Source organism: Salvelinus fontinalis, chromosome 36 (genome assembly GCF_029448725.1).
Source record: "Salvelinus fontinalis isolate EN_2023a chromosome 36, ASM2944872v1, whole genome shotgun sequence".
NCBI classification, from domain to species: domain Eukaryota; kingdom Metazoa; phylum Chordata; class Actinopteri; order Salmoniformes; family Salmonidae; genus Salvelinus; species Salvelinus fontinalis.
The window spans coordinates 11170555-11189721 of NC_074700.1; the positions used below are offsets into that span (position 1 = coordinate 11170555).

At 42.2% G+C, this 19167-nt stretch overlaps 1 protein-coding gene across 3 annotated transcripts in view; it reads right to left on the minus strand.

Annotated features, from left to right (window-relative positions):
• LOC129835200 (inactive ubiquitin carboxyl-terminal hydrolase 53-like) overlaps window positions 1-19167 on the minus strand; it is a 59639-nt gene that overhangs the window by 27880 nt on the left and 12592 nt on the right. The window contains exons 1-9 of one of the 3 annotated variants that reach the window (XM_055900688.1): window positions 18155-18412; window positions 16838-17520; window positions 15675-15767; window positions 15192-15326; window positions 11424-11534; window positions 10121-10203; window positions 9893-9977; window positions 9474-9620; window positions 810-959 (exon numbers count right to left, since the gene is read on the minus strand). In XM_055900688.1, coding sequence (XP_055756663.1) covers window positions 810-959; window positions 9474-9620; window positions 9893-9977; window positions 10121-10203; window positions 11424-11534; window positions 15192-15326; window positions 15675-15767; window positions 16838-16981 — 948 coding nt within the window. In that variant the 5' untranslated portion in view covers window positions 16982-17520; window positions 18155-18412. Of the gene's footprint in view, window positions 1-809; window positions 960-9473; window positions 9621-9892; window positions 9978-10120; window positions 10204-11423; window positions 11535-15191; window positions 15327-15674; window positions 15768-16837; window positions 17521-18005; window positions 18076-18154; window positions 18413-19167 lie in introns of those variants that run through there. The other 2 variants (XM_055900689.1, XM_055900687.1) reach the window with 2 other exon arrangements.

Genomic DNA, 19167 nt, shown 5'->3' on the forward strand with positions numbered 1-19167 from the left:
TATGAACTGTAACTCAGTAAAATAAATTAAATTGGTGCATGTTGTGTTTATATTTTTGTTCAGTATACATTTGGTTGAGTTTGGTGGGGGAAAAAGACAAAATACCCTTACGTTGAATACTTTTTGCAACACCAATTCGTCTCCCATGTTGATTCACCGTCATCGCCTTGATTTTTTGGTGGGTTTATTCAACCAGTTTTTGCCCAGTGGGTGTGTGTGTGAGCGAGCGAGGCTCCTTTCATTCATGCGTGTATGTGCGCGTGCTTGCTTGTGTACGTGTCTGTGTGGGTGGTGGTGGTGGTAGTGATTATAGCAGACTTTTCAACCCCGGGGGTGGTGAAGGGCGGTCGATGGGGCCCTTAGACAATAAAGACTGTGGCGATGGAGATAAAAGATGGAGCGGGGCGCTCCTTGCTCTCTCTTAAAACTGCCTGCTTTAATCGGTTCAGACAAGTACATTTATGCACTGCGCTTTGAGTTGCTGCCTGGGGACTGCAGGTAGCCGATCATATCTAAATAATGTTATGGAAACCGTTCCATTGATATCAGATTGTGATTATAGTTTAATTTAAATAGTCAAAGAACTATTCAAGCCAGTTACCAACCTAACGTTATTTTAGTTAGTCTTGTTATAAAACGTATGTGCGCGCTAGTGCACGTGTGTGTGTGGTCCGAGCTTCATATCTCACCACAGCAAAAGACTTAGACTTAGGCTGTGAGGGCATTGGGTGAGGTATGTGTGTGTGTGTTTGCTTACTTGCTTGGTGAGCATGTATTTTGGTGTTCAAGACGCATCAGCGTACTCTCACCTCTTTGACGGTGGCGTCGTCGAAGAAGACCCATTTGGCGGATTTGGTGTGGAAGGCGAAGGCACAGTAGTGGCGGCTGGAATAACAGATCATCCCAACCAAGAGCAACTCTCCCTTTTTGGCGTGCTCGTCTGTCACCCGGTAGAAGAGCTGCGGACACATACACACATTTCAATTACTTTATTTGGATCAAATGATAGAAATGACCAAAATACACAAAAACAATCCCATGCTGCCCACGAGTAACCTTGCCTGATGACTTACGTTAGCTGCCCAAACTAATGCCTAGGCTTTAGCTCAATAAACTAACAGTCTTGCATTATGCAGCAGACCCGGGTTCAAACATTCTTAGTCACGTATACAGCCCTTTGGCCAAAACTATCATGTTTGCCATCCACACGTTAGCATTTGGACAGTTTAATTGCCCTTCAACTTGGACTGTTGCGGGTCTCGTTTGCATTGTACATTTCCACAAATCGAGCTGTTTCCATCAAGCTAATTCAGGCAATTATCAGCGTAACCACAGCCTCCCACCAGTTTGAATAGACCGCTGGATGAAGAGTTTGTGAAATGTTTTTGTTTTTCCCCACCCGTATTTCCTGAATGGCCAGTTCTCTTTGGCTATGGGAGACAATAGATTCCTAGGAAGGGGGAGGTTTTCTCCGACACCCAGCACAGTCACATGAACAGTACGAGTATGAATCAAGACCTTTGTGGTACTTGGTGGGGCTTCTGCTAGACTAATCCAGTTCTGGAATGCACTCAAAACAAGGAGAGTGGCAAAGAGGAATCTGTGCCTGTGGTCTTTAAGGGGCCTGTTGTGTAATATGTTGGGCCTGTACTGTGAGAGTTTGTCTTAGGTTTGACACAGGTTTCAAAGAAGCTCATTCTGTGCCTATAGTCTTCAAGGGAGATGGAGTTGCGCAATATGTTGGGCCAGGCATATAAGAGTTTGTTCTAAGTCTGTAGTAGGTTTAACCGAAACTCATTTCGTTTCTGAAAAAAACAAACATCTTGAAGGAACAGGAACAGTGTCAGCCAGAGTAGAGTGTTATAAATTAAACCTCCTGCATGCCCACACCAAGGACACTCTGTACTCCAACACAGTCCCAACTCACACATGTACAGAAAACACACGCCACATCTTCCACACACGCTCTGTTCTCTTACACATACTACACACACAACCTTTCTCTGACTCGCTCTCTCACACACACACACAAACACTGTGTCTTTCCATCGTGGCACGGAGGAAGCGTGGACACGAGCTGGCCTGTGCAGCAGAGGCTTTTTGATCTGCGACGTGGGCCAACTGGGCATCGTATCGCGCACTGCTTACGCAACGCTCCGACTTAGAGGGATAAAGACCCACTTTATTTCCCACATATGCAAAATCAGGGCAAGGAATGGCAGCTGTGGAGGCTCCAACAAACAAACATACACACAAAAACACAAGACAGAAAGCAAATTGAGTAAAACCAAAATGCAGTGATTCCAAACATATTCCAAACAAAGTCACAACAGTGTATTGTTTTTGTTGTTTTTCCTATTCCAGTGTTCACGTAATTTTGGAGCGGAGGCAGACATTTTGTTTTGATGCAATCAGTGCCTTGGCCAATTTAATCAGACTACTTGACTAATCTGTTTTAGTACGGACTGACAGTCGAAGATTATTGTGATTCTTGGAATAAGACGTTTTTTAATCTCGTGTGAAGGTTTTTGGCCATCTCAAACTTTCTTCACAGGTATTTGGCTTGTCCCCGCTTGTCCTCCATCAGAGATCACACTTTGGATCTCCATCTTTTTGTGAGAAATTACACTGGTCACTCAAAACATTTATAAAAGTATTTATAAAGTATAAATAGCCCACACTTTAGATGAGGCCATATAAAAAGACAGAACTAATGATTAGTAAATGGTTTATAATGACCAATATTAACACTAGAACCACCAACACGGTCAATATGACCGTTTTACATTTTGTAATTTCAATAACTTAATTTCAATAAAAACCTTGAACCAACCTGTTCCTGACTTTTCCTAAATGTGTTATACACTCTAGCAGTACTTTCAGAAAGATATCATAGAAGACTAAAACTTTTGAACATTTCATCCTCAAAGCGGTCAAAATGACCATATGCATATTTAACAGTACAATAGCCGGACCTCGAGGAGTACCAATAGCCACCAGTCTAATAAATCACTCAGTCAATGAAGAAAATATCAGTAGCCTAAACATCGGTACAAGCGCCAAGCGTGTTTGTGAATAGAGAAAATCAGCACAAATAATGGAATTATAATGAATATACAGTTGAAGTCGGAAGTTTACATACACTTAGGTTGGAGTCATTAAAACTTGTTTTTCAACCACTCCATACATTTCTTGATAACAAACTATAGTTTAGGCAAGTCGGTTAAGACATCTACTTTGTGCATGACACAAGTCATTTTTCCAACAATTGTTTACAGACAGATTATTTCACATATAATTCACTGTATCACAATTCCAGTGGGTCAGAAGTTTACATACACTAAGTTGACTGTGCCTTTAAACAGCTTGGAAAATTACAGAAAATTATGTCCTTGCTTTAGAAGCTTCTGATAGTTTAATTGACATCATTTGAGTCAATTGGAGGTGTACCTGTGGATGTATTTCAAGGCCTACCTTCAAACTCAATGCCCCTTTGCTTGACATCATGGGACAATCAAAAGAAATCAGCCAAGACCCCAGAAAAAAAATTGTAGACTGTCTGGTTCATCCTTGGGAGCAATTTCCAAACGCCTGAAGGTACCACAATCATCTGTACAAACAATAGTACGCAAGTATAAACACCATGGGACCACGCAGCCATCATACCGCTCAGGAAGGAGACGCGTTCTGTCTCCTAGAGATGAACGTACTTTGATGCGAAAAGTGCAAATCAATCCCAGAACAACAGCAAAGGACCTTGTAAAGATGCTGAAGGAAACAGGTACAAAAGTATCTGTACGCACAGTAAAACGAGTCTTATGTCGACATAACCTGAAAGGCCGCTCAGAAAGGAAGAAGCCACTGCTCCAAAACTGCCATAAAAAAAAGCCAGACTATGGTTTGCAACAGCATATGGGGACAAAGATTGTACTTTTTGGAGAAATGTTTCTCTGGTCTGATGAAACAAAAATAGAACTGTTTGCCATAATGACCATCGTTATGTTTGGAGGAAAAAGGGGGGGGCTTGCAGGCTGAAGAACACCATCCCAACCATGAAGCACGGGGGTGGCAGCATCATGTTGTGGCGGTGCTTTGCTGCAGGAGGGACTGGTGCACTTCACAAAATAGATGGCGTCATGAGGCAGGAAACTGATGTGGATACACTGAAGCAACATCTCAAGACATCAGTCAGGAAGTTAAAGCTTGGTTGCAAATGGGTCTTCCAAATGGACAATGTCCCCAAGCATATTTCCAAAGTTGTGGCAAAATGGCTTAAGGACAACAAAGTTAAGGTATTGGAGTGTCCATCACAAAGCCCTGGCCTCAATCCTATAAAATTTGTGGGCAGAACTGAACAAGTGTGTGCGAGCAAGGAGGCCTACAAACCTGACTCAGTTACACCAGCTCTGTCAGGAGGAATGGGCCAAAATTCACCCAACTTATTGTGGGAAGCCTGTGGAAGGCTACCCGAAACATTTTACCTTAGTTAAACAATTTAAAGGCAATAGTACCAAATACTAATTGAGTGTATGTAAACTTCTGAACCACTTGGAATGTGAAAGCTGAAATAAATAATTCTCTCTACTATTATTCTGACATTTCACATTCATAAAATAAAGTGGTGATCCTAACTGACCTAAGACAGGGAATTTCTACTAGGATTAAATGTCAGGAATTGTGAAAAACTGAGTTTAAATGTATTTGGCTAAGGTGTATGTAAACTTCTGACTTCAACTGTAAGTGTAGATATGACAGGGGTCAGAAATAGTCTATTGTCAGTTATTGGACAAATTATTTGTGGCCTCACTCATGCTTAACATATGGTCTTCATGCAACCATTGGATCTCATTTAGCTGCTATCCCTTGTCCTACAGTGCCTTGCAAAAGTATTCATCCCCTTTAGCGTTTTTCCAATTTTGTTGCATTACAACCTGTAATTTAAATAGATTTTTATTTGGATTTCATGTAATGGACATACACAAAATAGTAAAAATTGCTGAAGTGAAATAAAAAAATAAAAATTGTTTCAAAACATTCTAAAAAATAAAAAGTGGAAAAGTTGTGCTTTTCTATTCACGCCCTTTGCTATGAAGTCCCTAAATAAGATCTGGTGCAAACAATTGCCTTCAGAAGTCACATAATTAGTTAGATAAAGTTCACCTGTGTGCAATCTAAGTGTCACATGATCTCAGTATATATACACACACACACACCTGTTCTGAAAGGCACCAGAATCTGCAACACCACTAAGCAAGAGGCACCACCAAGCAAGCGGCACCATGAAGACCAAGGAGCTCCCCAAACAGGCCAGGGACAAAGTTGTGTAGAAGTACAGTTCAGGGCTGGGTCATAAATATATATCTGAAACTTTGAACATCCCACAGTGTACCATTAAACCCATTATTCAAAATTTGAAAGAATATGGCACCACAACAAACCTGCTAAGTGAGGGCCGCACACCAAAACTAACAGACCAGGCAAGGAGGGCATTAATCAGAGAGGCAACAAAGAGACCAAAGATAACCCTGAAGGAGCTGCAAAGCCATCAAGGAAAACACTAATTCTGCCACAAACCCAAAACCTCTCATCACCCAAAGAACACTATCCCCACAGTAAAGCATGGTGGTGTCAGCATCATGCTGTGGGGATGTTTTTCCATCGGCAGGGACTGGGAAACTGATCAGAATTGAGGGAATGATGGATGGCACTAAATACAGGGAAAATCTTAAGGGAAACCGGTTTCAGCCTTCCAGAGATTTGAGACTGGGACGGAGGTTCACCTTCCAGCAGGACAATGACCCCAAGCATACTGCTAAAGCAACACCTGAGTGGTTTAAGGGGAAACATTTAAATAACTTGTAATGGCCTAGTCAAAGCCCAGACCTCAATCCAATTGAGAATCTGTGGTACGACTTAAAGATTGATGTACACCAGCGGAACCCATCCAACTTGAAGGAGCTGGAGCAGTTTTGCCTTGAAGAATGGGCAAAAATCCCAGTGGCTAGATGTGCCAAGTTTATAGAGACATACTCCAAGAGACTTTCAGCTGTAATTTCTGCAAAAGGTGGCTCTACAAAGTATTGACTTTTGGGGGGTGAATAGTTATGCACGCTCAAGTTGTTTTTTTGTCTTATTTCTTGTTTGTTTCACAATAAAAAATATTTTACATCTTCAAAGTGGTAGGAATGTTGTGCAAATCAAAATGATACAAACCCCCCAAAAATCTATTTTCATTCCAGGTTGTAAGGCAACAAAATAGGAAAAATGCCAAGGGGGTGAATACTTTCACAAGCCATTGTAACAGTCAGCACAAATCTTCATCACTTTCACTTGATTGCAACACTTCCCACAAATAAGTCACTTGCAGGAGCTGCAGTTGAAACAGGTGTTGTGGGTTCTGTTCCGAGTGCATCTGCCCACCTTGCAATTTCTCCTCCCCGGGAGCTGTGCGAAATTTGGCTTGGGCAATGGCTCTCGTTGAATCTTTGCTGCTACCTTGGCCCGAAATGTCGCTCACGTAGCCCGTGTGCCAGACTGATGATGAAGTCTTTCCTGCTCATGGTGTTCATGCACAGCTTGAACAACACATGTGATGATAGCAGCTAAGTCAAGCATGTTGTAGAACACCGCAACAGGCCAGCGGCGAGTTCCTCCTTTCACCTAGCACAGCTGTGCCATCTTATCCGAAACATTATCCGTAACTCGCTCACCTGCTGCCCGATATGGATCCTTTCTCAGATATGGAAAGCTATTCAGCATGAATCAGAATAATAATCATCAGAATGTCATGAACCATTTCATCACTGCCATCAGAGTCGTTTTCATTCAGATCTTGTAGCAACGCTAACGCAGCATGTGCCTCCTTGGTCCTATCATTGTAAATGAGGCACACTCTCACTGTGTAGCCTACTCCAAGTAGGAGTAGAGTAAACTGATGAAACCGCTTGGATTCCAGTGGACTGATATAGGGTACACCGTTTTCAGATTATAATTACAATACATCAATACAATAGAATGGACCGCCTTGTTCTTCATTAGGCCTACACAATTATGCATAGTTGTTTCACCTCGCTCATCAACTCACCCATTTTCCCCAATCATTCTATACTTACTATTATTTTATCTGATGTTATATGTGTGAAATTAGTTTCGGTATAGGTTAGGTTCAGTTTCGAGGCAATTATCGGAATGATTATCAACTGAGCACGGCACATTCAACTATCGGACAAGGAGCGGGAACCGGCCGATGGAAAACCATTCCAAAAATTACATTCCTTCCTAAAACTGGTTACAACACCAGATAAAACTACACCTTATGAAATAGCAGGGACTGTGAAGACACACACACACACACAGGCACGCATACACACAATAACATACGCACTATACACACATGGACTGTATTGTAGATATGTGGTATTAGAGTAGTGGAATAAGGGCACACACTTCATGTGTTGTGAAATCTGTTATGAAATGTAATGTAAATGTTTTTAATTGTATATAACTGCCTTAATTTTTCTGGACCAATGCTGCATTTTTTAATAGGGATCAATAATAAATCCAAATAAGGTGTTATATAGACTTATTTAAGAAAAGGCAAGGACGAGGGGGACATGACTTTAAAAATGGCAGAGTATTTAAACATTGACATTTATTTTGAGTCATTCTGATGCTCTCTGCCTTGCTAGTTTTAATGTACACTGAGTATATCAAACATCAGGAACACCTTCCTACTATTGAGTTGCACCGCCCCCCTTTTCCCTCAGAACAGCCTCAACTCGTCGGGGCATGGACTCTACAAGGTGTCAAAAGCATTCCACAGGAATGCTGGCCCATGTTGACTCCAATGCTTTCCACAGTTGTGTCAAGTTGGCTGGATGTCCATTGGGTGGTGGACCATTCTTGATACTGTTGTGCGTGAAAAACCCAGCTGTGTTGCAGTTCTTGACACAAACCGGTGCCTCTGGCACCTACTACCATGCCCTGTTCAAAGGTACTTTCACCATCGGATGTCTCAATTGTCTCAAGGCTTAAAATTCCTTCTTTAACCTGTCTCCTCCCCTTCATCAACCCTGATTGAAGTGGATTTAACAAGTGACATCAATAAGGGATCATAGCTTTCACCTGGATTCACCTGGTCAGTCGGTCATGGAAAGAGCAGGTGTTGTTAATGTTTTGTATACCCAGTGTACACAATCACAACGAAATCCATTCATATTCGTTTAGGAAGGTCATGAAAAACATGATACAAAGCAATTTATTTAAAAATAACAGAATAACATGCTTTGAGTTTTATTATCTGTGCTTAGAAGCCAATCTATGGCTGTGCCATGCCAATGAAATCAACTTGTTCATTTAGCAGACATCCCAGGCCCTGCACTACCATAGTCAACAAACATATTTTACAGTAAAAATATGGAATATATATAACAATGGAATATAACAGAAGAAAATAAAGGATTGTTTTCCAAATGGCTATTGCTGATTGTCACCAGTAACCTACTCACATGAGGAATGCACGGAGCCGCGGTTATTCTTAGAAAAAGTTATATTTTAAAACAGAGACCATCGGCGGAATTTGTAGAGTTGTTTGGCATGAATAGGTTCATTAGAAACCTTGGAATCTGCTCTTTCTGATAGGGTATTGCAATCATAATGTCTGGCCTGCATGGACTCTATAGGATGATATGGAAGAAGTGCTATTTGGTACTCTCAAGTGCAGGTCATCAGTCTCTTCATTCTCGATTTGACAATTGATAATATTGTCACCCACCAGACTATTGTCAATTTAATCTTGTCTTTAGGCAAAATGTATTATTTTGTGTGTGAAATTATTTTAAATGTAGTTAGATGTAGAGTGGAAGGGCCAGCTTGGTAGGCAAGACTATCGCTTCTGGATCAATCAATACATTTTCTGACTGATTATATTTGAACATAATAAATGCAATCGGCAAGTTATTATGGATTATTTATACAATTGAAATATCATCGTCAGAAAGACAATCATGGCCATTCTAGTAGTTATGTAATTCCAGTACTCTGAGTGTTAAATGGAGCAATGAATGGGGTAATGAATAATACATGAATAAATGATTTACTAATCCATTATAAATGCTTTGTTACATGGAGTTATTATAAAGCGCCACCCAACTTCACATACACTGAGAGTCCAAAACATTAAGAACACCTGCTCTTTCCATGACCTAGACTGACAAGGTGAATCCAGGTGAAAGCTTCGATCATGTATTGATGCCACCTGTTAAATCCACTTCAATCAGTGTAGATGAAGGGGAGACAGGTTAAAGAAGGATGTTTAAGCCTTGAGACAATTGAAGTGCCTTTGAACGGGATATGGTAGTAGCTGTAGTTTCATTGAACGAAACACAAGAGTAGACCGACTGACATAGCGCTACCCTACTGAACTGAGCTTCATAGTAATTTGCTTTATGTCCCTGCTGGCTTGCTGTCCTTACCCCGGAAAGGTTGAGGTGTGGCCCCAGCGAGCGAATGACGTCCTCTGTGAGGTCCGACTGGTCCGAGTCCCACACGAAACCGATGGTGACTATCTCTGGAGAGTTCATGAGGACGCGGCGGATCTTGATCCTCTGGCCACAGTTACTCTGATGACAGAGAGAGGGAAGAGACTTAACTAGGGGAGCAGAGCTAACTAACCAGCTTAACTAACTAAACTAAGTAACTATCCAACTAACTAAGTGACAAGAACCATGAATACAATTTCACAGTTGATCTTAGTTCTGTTGTCTTGCTAGTGATTGTCCAAATTTCCCCTTCTTAGTAGTTGTTTAGTGTGATGGAGATGGAGGCACATCCTGACTTGAGTTTTCCATTGACATGCATGACTTTCTTAATGCTTGATGGGGCAGCCACTTACCGGACAGTTACGGGAATCCCCGATGGTACTGGCCGCTTGCAGCAGCTCTCCAAATGACTCGTCCCGCCTCTGATACACCTGTTGACTGAGAATGAAAGAGTGTGAGACAAGGAAAGAAAGGTAGAGAGAGACAAAGCTAGAAAGTACAAAAGTCACTCGGTAATCCTATGAGGAACAGAGAAATGTGTTCTGTGTGACGTCAGTTTGAAAACAATAAGCATGTCTTACCAGAGGGCAGTGGTAGAGACATAATGCACTAGCTCCGTGAAGGGCAGGGGGTCGGAGGATGCCCCACAGCTACGGCAGACAGACTGTAGAGGAGAGGGGAACAGGAACACAACACAGACACATGGCCGTTAGCTAGGCGCCGCTTAGCCACTGCCAAGCACTAATTATCAAGTCAGCGTGTCATTTCGCGAGGGGTAGTAGTTTGGGGATGGTTATGGGGAAATTACTACTGTGGGCTGTTTGTGAAAACTGTGATGGGAGAGAGTGGAGTGTTTGTCAGAGTTGAGAGGAAAAGTGTCGGGTGGGTTGTGGTTTGTGTCCGGTCTTCAGACTTAATCTATTGCCCCCTTAACTTCGGGCCTTGAGGTCCAAAGCATTGCTGGGTTTCAGCTTCGGGGTGAAGTTTCCACTAGTTATGAATCAATTAATAAACTACCAAGAAGAAAACAAAACCTGCAGTACACGTGACCTCAAGGGTCAGATATGAGTTCCTCTGATCTATCATGTATTGCAGACTATGTTGTTTTTTACCCATCGAAGCAGCCTTCCAGCTAGAGAGCTACTGGGTGTAAAGGCTTTTGTTCCAACCCTACTGTAAAACACCTGATTTCACTAATCAAGGTCCTGTTGAGCAGCTGATTAACGGAGTCAGGTGAGTTAAAGCAGGGCTGGAAAAAATGGTCTGCAAACCTACTTGCTCTCAGGGAGGAGAGTTGGCCACCACTGTATCACCATCAGAGCTGTCTGAAACATTGATGACAGGACAGCTCTGGGGTTTAGGGATGGCAGCAGAGATGAACGTCATACCGGCAGGGTGTGTGTGGGGGGAAATACATGGAGATCCTATGTGACATTATTGGTCTTGTACTGCTACCGCTCACAGAGATCTGAGGAAAACCACCCTCTGCATTCCAGAGGAGTAGCCCCACTCTGGAGTGTGAGGGATTGGGTAGCTCCCATCTCAGACAATGATCCATGTGCCTGCTGCTGCACCCCTGATGTTTTTTTTTAATTTTATCTTTATTTAACTAGGCAAGTCACTTAAGAACAAATTCTTATTTACAATGACATCCTACCAGGGAAAAACGGGTTAACTGCCTTGCTCAGGTGCAGAAGGACAGATTTGTACCTTGTCAGCTCGGGGATTCGATCCCGCAACCTTTCGGTTACTCGGTTACTCGAACCACTAGGCTACCTGCTGCCCACAAATGGATGAAGTGTGTGCGTAATCCACGTGCCTGCAGCTGGATATGATCCTGCGTGTGTGGGGGGGTGCTGCCAGATGCTAGTGGTTTTCTCTAACCTGTTCATAGAGTGTCATGGCAAACTTCTGGTGTGTGATGCAGGACTTGGAGGTGCAGGCATCGGTCTCCTCAGGCACAATATGCAGGTGGATCCTCTCCAGAATATTCTCCTGTGGGAATATAGTATGCCGATAAGAAATGAGAATATACACACACTGAGTATACCAAACATTAGGAACACCTACCTAGTACTGAGTTGCACCTCCTCCCTTCTGCACTCAGAACAGCCTCAATTAGTCAGGGCATGGATTCTAAGTTGAAAGCATTCAACAGGGATGCTGGTCCATGTTGACTCCAATGCCCACAGTTGTGTCCCACAGTTGTGTCCCACAGTTGTGTCAAGTTGGCTGGATGGCCTTTTGGTGGTGGACCATAGTTGATACACACAGGAAATAGTTGAGCGCGAATAACCCAGCAGCGTTGTAGTTCTTGAAACAAACTGGTACGCCTGGTACCTAGAACCATACCTTGTTCAAAGGCACTAAAATTATTTATCTTGCCTAATCATCTTCTGAATGGCACACATACACAATCCATGTCTCAATTGTCTCAAGGCTTAAAAATCCTTCTTTAACCTGTCTCCTTTAACCTGTCTCCTGCTCTTCATCTACACTGATTGAAGTGGATATAACAAGTGACATTAATAAGGGATCATAGCTTCAACCTGGTCAGTCTATGTTCTTAATGTTCTGTATACTCCGTGTATAGGGAATAGTAATCTCGGTTAACCCAGAACTAAAATATTGCGTAATTTGGTTAGATGCTTGATTAGGTTATGGGGCTAAGCGTGTTAGAAATGAACATTTCTGGTTTGCGAAGTCCCCCACCCTCGCAAAAGAAAACTCTTAGCCGAAGCTACCACTTACGATACTTTCACTTGTGTTTATCATTCGTGTGGGCACAGCAGTTTTAGCACCGCCCTCGCCCAATCCTTATACATCTAAATAAAAACAAAAACCCAAGATCCGGAACAAATGCTGCTTGTTATCTTACGTATCCCATAGGACAGTGGTTCTCAATTCTGACCCAGTGGGCCCAAGGGGGTGCTAATTTTGGCTTTTTGCCTGAGCACTACACACCCGATTCAAATAATCAAAGCTTGATGATGAGTTGATCATTTGAATCAGCTGTGTAGTGCTAAGGCAAAAACAAAAATGGCAGAACCACTGCCATAGGATGGTGACAGTACCAGTTAGGTTTACGTAGTTCTTTCCACGAGAGATTGAGACAATAGTTGTCAACAAATGACAATATATTCCATTAGCAAAGTTTGCTCGATCTTATCCATGGGAACATTCTAATTTCCAAATTGAAACTAGTAATCATCCCCCTCGATTACAATATTACAAATCACCAGCTTATTCTTTATCCCCAGCATGTATTACCCTCAACTTACCCTCAGCTATCAGCTTCTCTCCCCAATGTACCAGTACAGAGAAGAAATACTTTCCCCCCTGATACATCGGTATGAGGCTGTATTGTTTAGTGACATTTAACAGCTAGGGAGTTATGCTGTGCCTCACTACTGTAGTTAAGGAACCAGTCTGTGTGCAAGCACTTGAAACTCACTCCTGTTGCTATGGAATCCCCCTAGGTTTATGAAACATTCAGGCTGCTTTTACACCTCAATAACCACACAGCCATTTATTCAGACACTGGCTAATTCTGCTAATAAATAAATCCAAGTCGTACCGCTAAAGCATTCATTACAGAGCCTTGACTCGGTCTTTACTTTACGCATGTAAACCCAAGATTCCCATGGGAAAATCTCGATAAAGAGAGAGTCCCCGTAGAACCGTGCCAAATCTTAACATACACACAGCAAAACGATCATGCAACTTCACGCCCACGGAGAAATAAACACAGAATGAAGTCAGTTGTTACACTGTTAGAATGGTTAAGATGGCATGCCTGACAAAGGACTATCTGAACAAACTGCACATAAAAAAAAAAAAAATTTAAAAGATGTTGTACACAGTATGCAGAAGCTCCTTTAACCATTCTACCTGATATCACGTCACCTCAGGTGTTAGAACATTTTTATTCAAGCTATGTAATTGAAACAGCACTGTTGCCACACTGAAAAAGGGGCATTGTTTACAGAACAAGAATTCAAACATCAAGTTTTTTGTTTTGTTTGGCACCTGACCTTTCCACCTCCACTTTGGATTTCATTGGATCGTGGATCTTTGAAAATCATTGCTTATTCATAACTGACTTGGGTAGGGAATCTGAGGTAAATTTGACGTAAACGGCTCGTGTGACTGGTTCCCTGTGTTGCCGGGAAGCTCGGAGAGTGGGCATATTGGTTTATCGGTTTGGCTGGCCGCTCGTTTTCTCATCACCTCCTGTTCTTGAGAGAAAGAGACTTCATTTTCTCTGCTGTTTATCCTCCACTGTATAATGAGCTCTCCTGAGTGAATGTTCTCCCCACTCAAGACCTGCTGCGCTAAACAGGAAATGATTATATGTCTGTGCTGACTCAGTTTAGAGCAATTACGCTACAGTGACAAACCTGATGCAGGCAGACAGAGAACATAATGTACTGTAGTGTAGCCTCACCTAAGCCCTATAGCTAAAGGGCTAAAGAGGAACTAATTCATTAGCTTTCGATGAAGTCTAAAACTAGATGTAATGTACAGTAAAATTCCTGGATCTTTCTTAGTTGGTGTTGAAGCATCTGAACATCGTGCTCTCAGATGGTAATGCCCTTTTCTCTGTTGGGTCTAGAATAAGTGTTAAAAAGAACAGGGTAACAAAGCATTACTATTACATAGTGGTGTAAAGTCCTTAAGTTTAAAATATTTTAAGTACTACTTAAGTTGTTTTTTGGGTATCTGTACTTTACTATTTTTATTTTTGACAATTTTTACTTCACTACAATCCTGAAGAAAATGATGTACTTTTTACTCCCTACATTTTCCCTGACACCCAAAAGTAGTCCATTTTAAATGCTTAGCAGGACAGGAAAATGGTTCGATTCACACACTTATCTAGAGAACATCCCTGGTCCTCCCTACTGCCTCTGATCTGCCTGACTCACTAAACACGGGGGCTTGTGTTGTGTTGTATGCCCCGGTTATCCTAAAAAAATTACAAATAAAATAATGATGCCGTCTGGTTTGCTAAATATATAAAGTAATTTGAAAAGATTTATACTTTTGATATTTAAGTATATTTTAGCAATTACATTTACTTTTGATACTTAAGTACATTTAAAACCAAATAATTGTATACTTTTACTCAAGTAGTATTTTACTGGGTGACTTTTACATTTACTTGAGTCATTTTCTATTAAGGTATCTTTACTTTTACTCAAGTATGACAATTGGGTAATTTGTCCACCACTGTTATTACAGTAGGATAAATGTTTGGAAGTTAGCAAACTAAACACAAGTGTACTGAATAGCTATGGTCAAAATGACTCAGCCAGAGAGCTCAAAGACCACTTTAAACCACTCAGTGGTGTTGCATAATACAGTGAGGAAACAGTTAAGGCCCAAAGATCGTGTTTCGGCTTACGTAACCCACCACCATGATATATTAGAGGCTGTGTCAAGGGGATTGATGGGAGAAGGGACATACCTCTTTCAGACGATGACCTCGCTTAAATGTTTGTTACAACGCAACCCCCCCCTCCCTCAAGTGTCCCCAACACTCACACAAACAAACATACACACACATCCCACTCTATTCGCCTCTGCTCAAAGGCCCCCTGGATACCAGGGATCTTCCAGAATGCCTGGTCAGTCACCAAAGGAACTTACGAAGCACTCGGCAGCATCGTCCATGAAGCCCAGCTGAAAGCGATGCTCATCCTTAAAAGTCTCGGCCAGGGCGTGACGCAGGTTGTCTGAGGGCAGGGCGCGCTCCCGACTGTGCTGGAACTGGGAGAAGATGCCCTGCGGAACAGGAAAGCGGGATACCTAGTCAGTTGTACAACTGAATGCCTTCAACTGAAATGTGTCTTCCACATTTAACCCAACCCCTCTGAATCAGAGAGGTGCGGGGGGCTGCCTTAATCGAAAGAAGTTCATTCATTAAATTCTGCAAATTAAAACATTTACAAATAATTATTTATAGTAGTTCTCAAGGGACAACTAACTACTCCCTCAAAGCTCAATATACCCCGTCTGAATGTGTGTGCCAAATCAAATTATTGGTAATGCTATCAAACTAGCGGTAATGTCTTCTTTTTTTTTACATTTGGGATTGCTTGCAAAAACTAAGACTTGATGAAGGGCGCATACCTTCAATGCACAGAAGATACATGAGTCTCCGAGACAGAAGTGTCCAGGAAGCTGCCTCAGACTGCGTCTGAAGATGTCCAGATGCCACAGCACCTGAAAAGGGGATTGAAGAAAACATATTATTGTGAAAGTATTGTCATGTTCATGAAGATCCTCATATTCCACACCGAACTTTATGACCAACTTTCCCAGCTAATCTTTCCTTTGATGAACGACAGGTTTTAATATGATTTATTTTAGAAAACACTTTCAGGGCTGGTTAAGAATTTGAACAATAGTAACTTCACATTGCGACCTGACCTCAAACATTGTCGACTGTGGATTTAGGGCCAGTGATGTCCTTCCTTGGTAGATGGTGCTTAGAGGGGCTGGGTGGTTGTGTCAGGCCATGAGGACAACATGGCCTGGGGCGGCAGGAAGCCTAGTGGTTAGAGCGTTGGACTAGTAACCGAAAGGTTTCAAGATCGAATCCATGAGCTGACAAGGTAAAAATCTTTCGTTCTGCCCCTGAACAAGGCAGTAAACCCACTGTTTCTAGGCCATCATTGAAAATAAGAATTTGTTCTTAACTGACTTGCCTAGTTAAATAAAATAGATTTTTTTTTAAACAGAGGAGAGAGGGAGAGGAAAGAAAGAGAGAGGGGGGGGGTTCTGTTCCTTGGAAACAGAGCCCTGGGTGGCGGACGTCTTCATCCAGCTCAGCCATGTCTCGCCCTCTGAGTCACGGCCTGGAAGAGTCCGCCAAATGCCTTCCCACGAGGCAAAAACAACCTTCCAGTAACTTGCCGGGAAGTACTGAAGCATTTAGAGAGAGACGAAGCTATTGGCTTTGAGGTTGTAAAGTAATGTTGGTGGTGGTAAATATTTTTTGTCTGGAGGGAGATGCTGTCTAGTCCTTTATTATGAATAAGCAAAGCTAACATAAGGAATGTAGCCTCCTGGAAATGAGATCATGTTTTGTATTGGTTTACCAGGTATTTCAAATCAAGGGATTGGGCATTGTTGCAATTTGCATTGATACACGTGTCTTATCAGATATTAACAGTGTCTCTACTTCCATCCTATTGTTCTGGATATATAGTCATTGAAAAACAAAGCATTTATTGCAATTATCTGAAAGCATGCAGTAATCATTTACTATTCATTGTTTAGATATGACTCACCTGCACCGCACTGTTGAGAAAGCAGCTGTTCTGCCCCGGCTCGTTCAGCAGGCCTTTGGTGGGGGCCAGAGACAGCATGCTTCCCGGCTGGTAGGACTTGGCGAGATTGCCCCCCGGCTTCCTGAAGAACTTTACCCATGCCATTGGATAGAGGGCCTGCCTTTTGACGTGAGTGGAGTCACTCGGTGAGGCAGACTGGGGCTTGGTAGCGGTGGGATCCCCCGTCCCGTCGAGAGGAACGCCAGACAGTCTGAGGCTACGTTATTCCGCTAGCAGCAGTTACTGTTCTGCTACACATGGGCGACTACTCCCACCTCTCCGCAGCTTGAGAGGAAGGTGATTTTACCTTGTCCAAAACTTTGAAAGTTCTTAAATGTCACAGAAACCAGGAGAAATGTTTCAGAAAGTCCCTAGCTAGGAAGTCTGGAATCCAGAAAAATTATTTCGTCACAGATCGCTCGTCCGATAGTTCTTATGCGTAGCTGTTTAACTCCTGAAGTAGGGGTGTTAGGCATTCTCCAGCCTGGATCATTCTGCACTGGGGATTCAGTGCCTCTGGGGGCTCTCCACATTGCCAGGACGTTATAGGGCAGTCAATTGGAATTGATCGGCCTTTCCAAGCTTCATCCATAGCGAAGATCTATCCAGGCAGCGCTTGCCATTGTATGTCAATGGGGTCTGATCTGTAAAAGAAAGAGTGAAAAAGACTTGACACCACAAAATAATACATTTCACTGAAAACAAATGAACATCCAGGATTAACATTCTACGTATCGTAAATGGAAAAACATTTCGTCAGGACAAGGATTGATGCTTGGATCTTCCCACTTAGTAAATTATTTTTTTCGGGCAATAGTAAAACAGCAGGCTTCACCTATTTCAAGGTCAGTAGTTGACCCCACCCTCTTTACAATATATATCAACAAAGTTTATCCATTAACTTTTATGACTGTCCTCTGTACCCAATGTTTCTAAATAAAACATTTGAAAGATTATATACATTTAATCTATCCCCTCTTTCTAAACACATTTAATGGAGAATGGGAAACAAAGTAATTATTGATCATTTAGAGATTGCCAAATATCACATTGTTTAGGTCTTAGAAAAACAGGTCACAAATTCGAAAGTCCACCAAACTAAGACATTACAGCCGACTGTGCATATTACGTGATTTAAAGTCTAAGCCGTTCGTCATCTTGTCACTTATAATAGTCGTGCCCCAGCTACCGAGTTGAAGGCTAAACAAGAAAGGGAGCTATGCCAAGTTACACAGTAATATCATCAGCCCAGTGAACAATGTAGTGCGAATTATCTACTTGCAGCACGCCTTCCTTCAGGTCCAACGGCTTGCCAATGGCCAGTCTTTCAGTGATGTAGTAGTTCTCATAGCCTATCAACTGATGAGTGTTAGCCTGGAGCGAACTTAGCATTAGGCTAACATGGCAGACAATGCATGACCCGGCCCGGCCTGACCTGCTGCTTGCAATAGCCTCTCGAAAACCAGGGCACCAGTGTGTTGTTAAACATTTGAGATTCCTGGAACCAGCGCAGCCCTAATGCTCCAGGTCATACCGACACAGTGAACTTCGGACACAACAATCGATCCACGACAGAGAGAACAGAGATTTTTCCCAGAATGCTGACAGTGTTGTCTGCAATGTGTCATCTGTTCCTTTGGACATGCTGGTGTAGGGTTGTTTTAGTGATGTGAATGTGCATACTTATGGTAAAGAGTTAGTTTATGAGCTTCATAAACCAAGTGTTTCTTTGTTGTTCATGTCAGTCTGTTTGTATCTTTTAAAAATGTTGGCTGAGGAACAAAGGACTCTATGCCTAGGCTTTTGCACATAATAAAAATGGGGGAACCCTTCTGTGTTACTATTCATATTAGTGCTACCATTCTGCACAGAATGTGGTTAGGGGAAGTTATCAGATAATTTCCTGTGAGCATCCCACTTATCTAGAAGCAATACATGTTAGAATTTGACACTGAGCAGCAGTTTCCACTGTCAACTCACATCCAATTCAGACTTCTGCTTTAAGTTAGGCACCTCTGAGTACATGATGATGCAAATATTTTATTCCATAGCTCAAAAGCTCCAATTTAGAACATTGAAGTGCAACCCATAACTTGACAATCAACAAATAGATCCACTCCATGAGTAATGTACTGTGCCTGGTTGACATATCAAGTCATGCAGTCAGAAACTGACTGGCTACAGGGCAGTTCTGGCAAATGCCAGATGGGCTTGGCCATTTCTTGCCCGGTGGGCCTATCTAAATTGTACATTTTTTTTTGCAAGAATTGTAAATATTATTTGGCCAATAA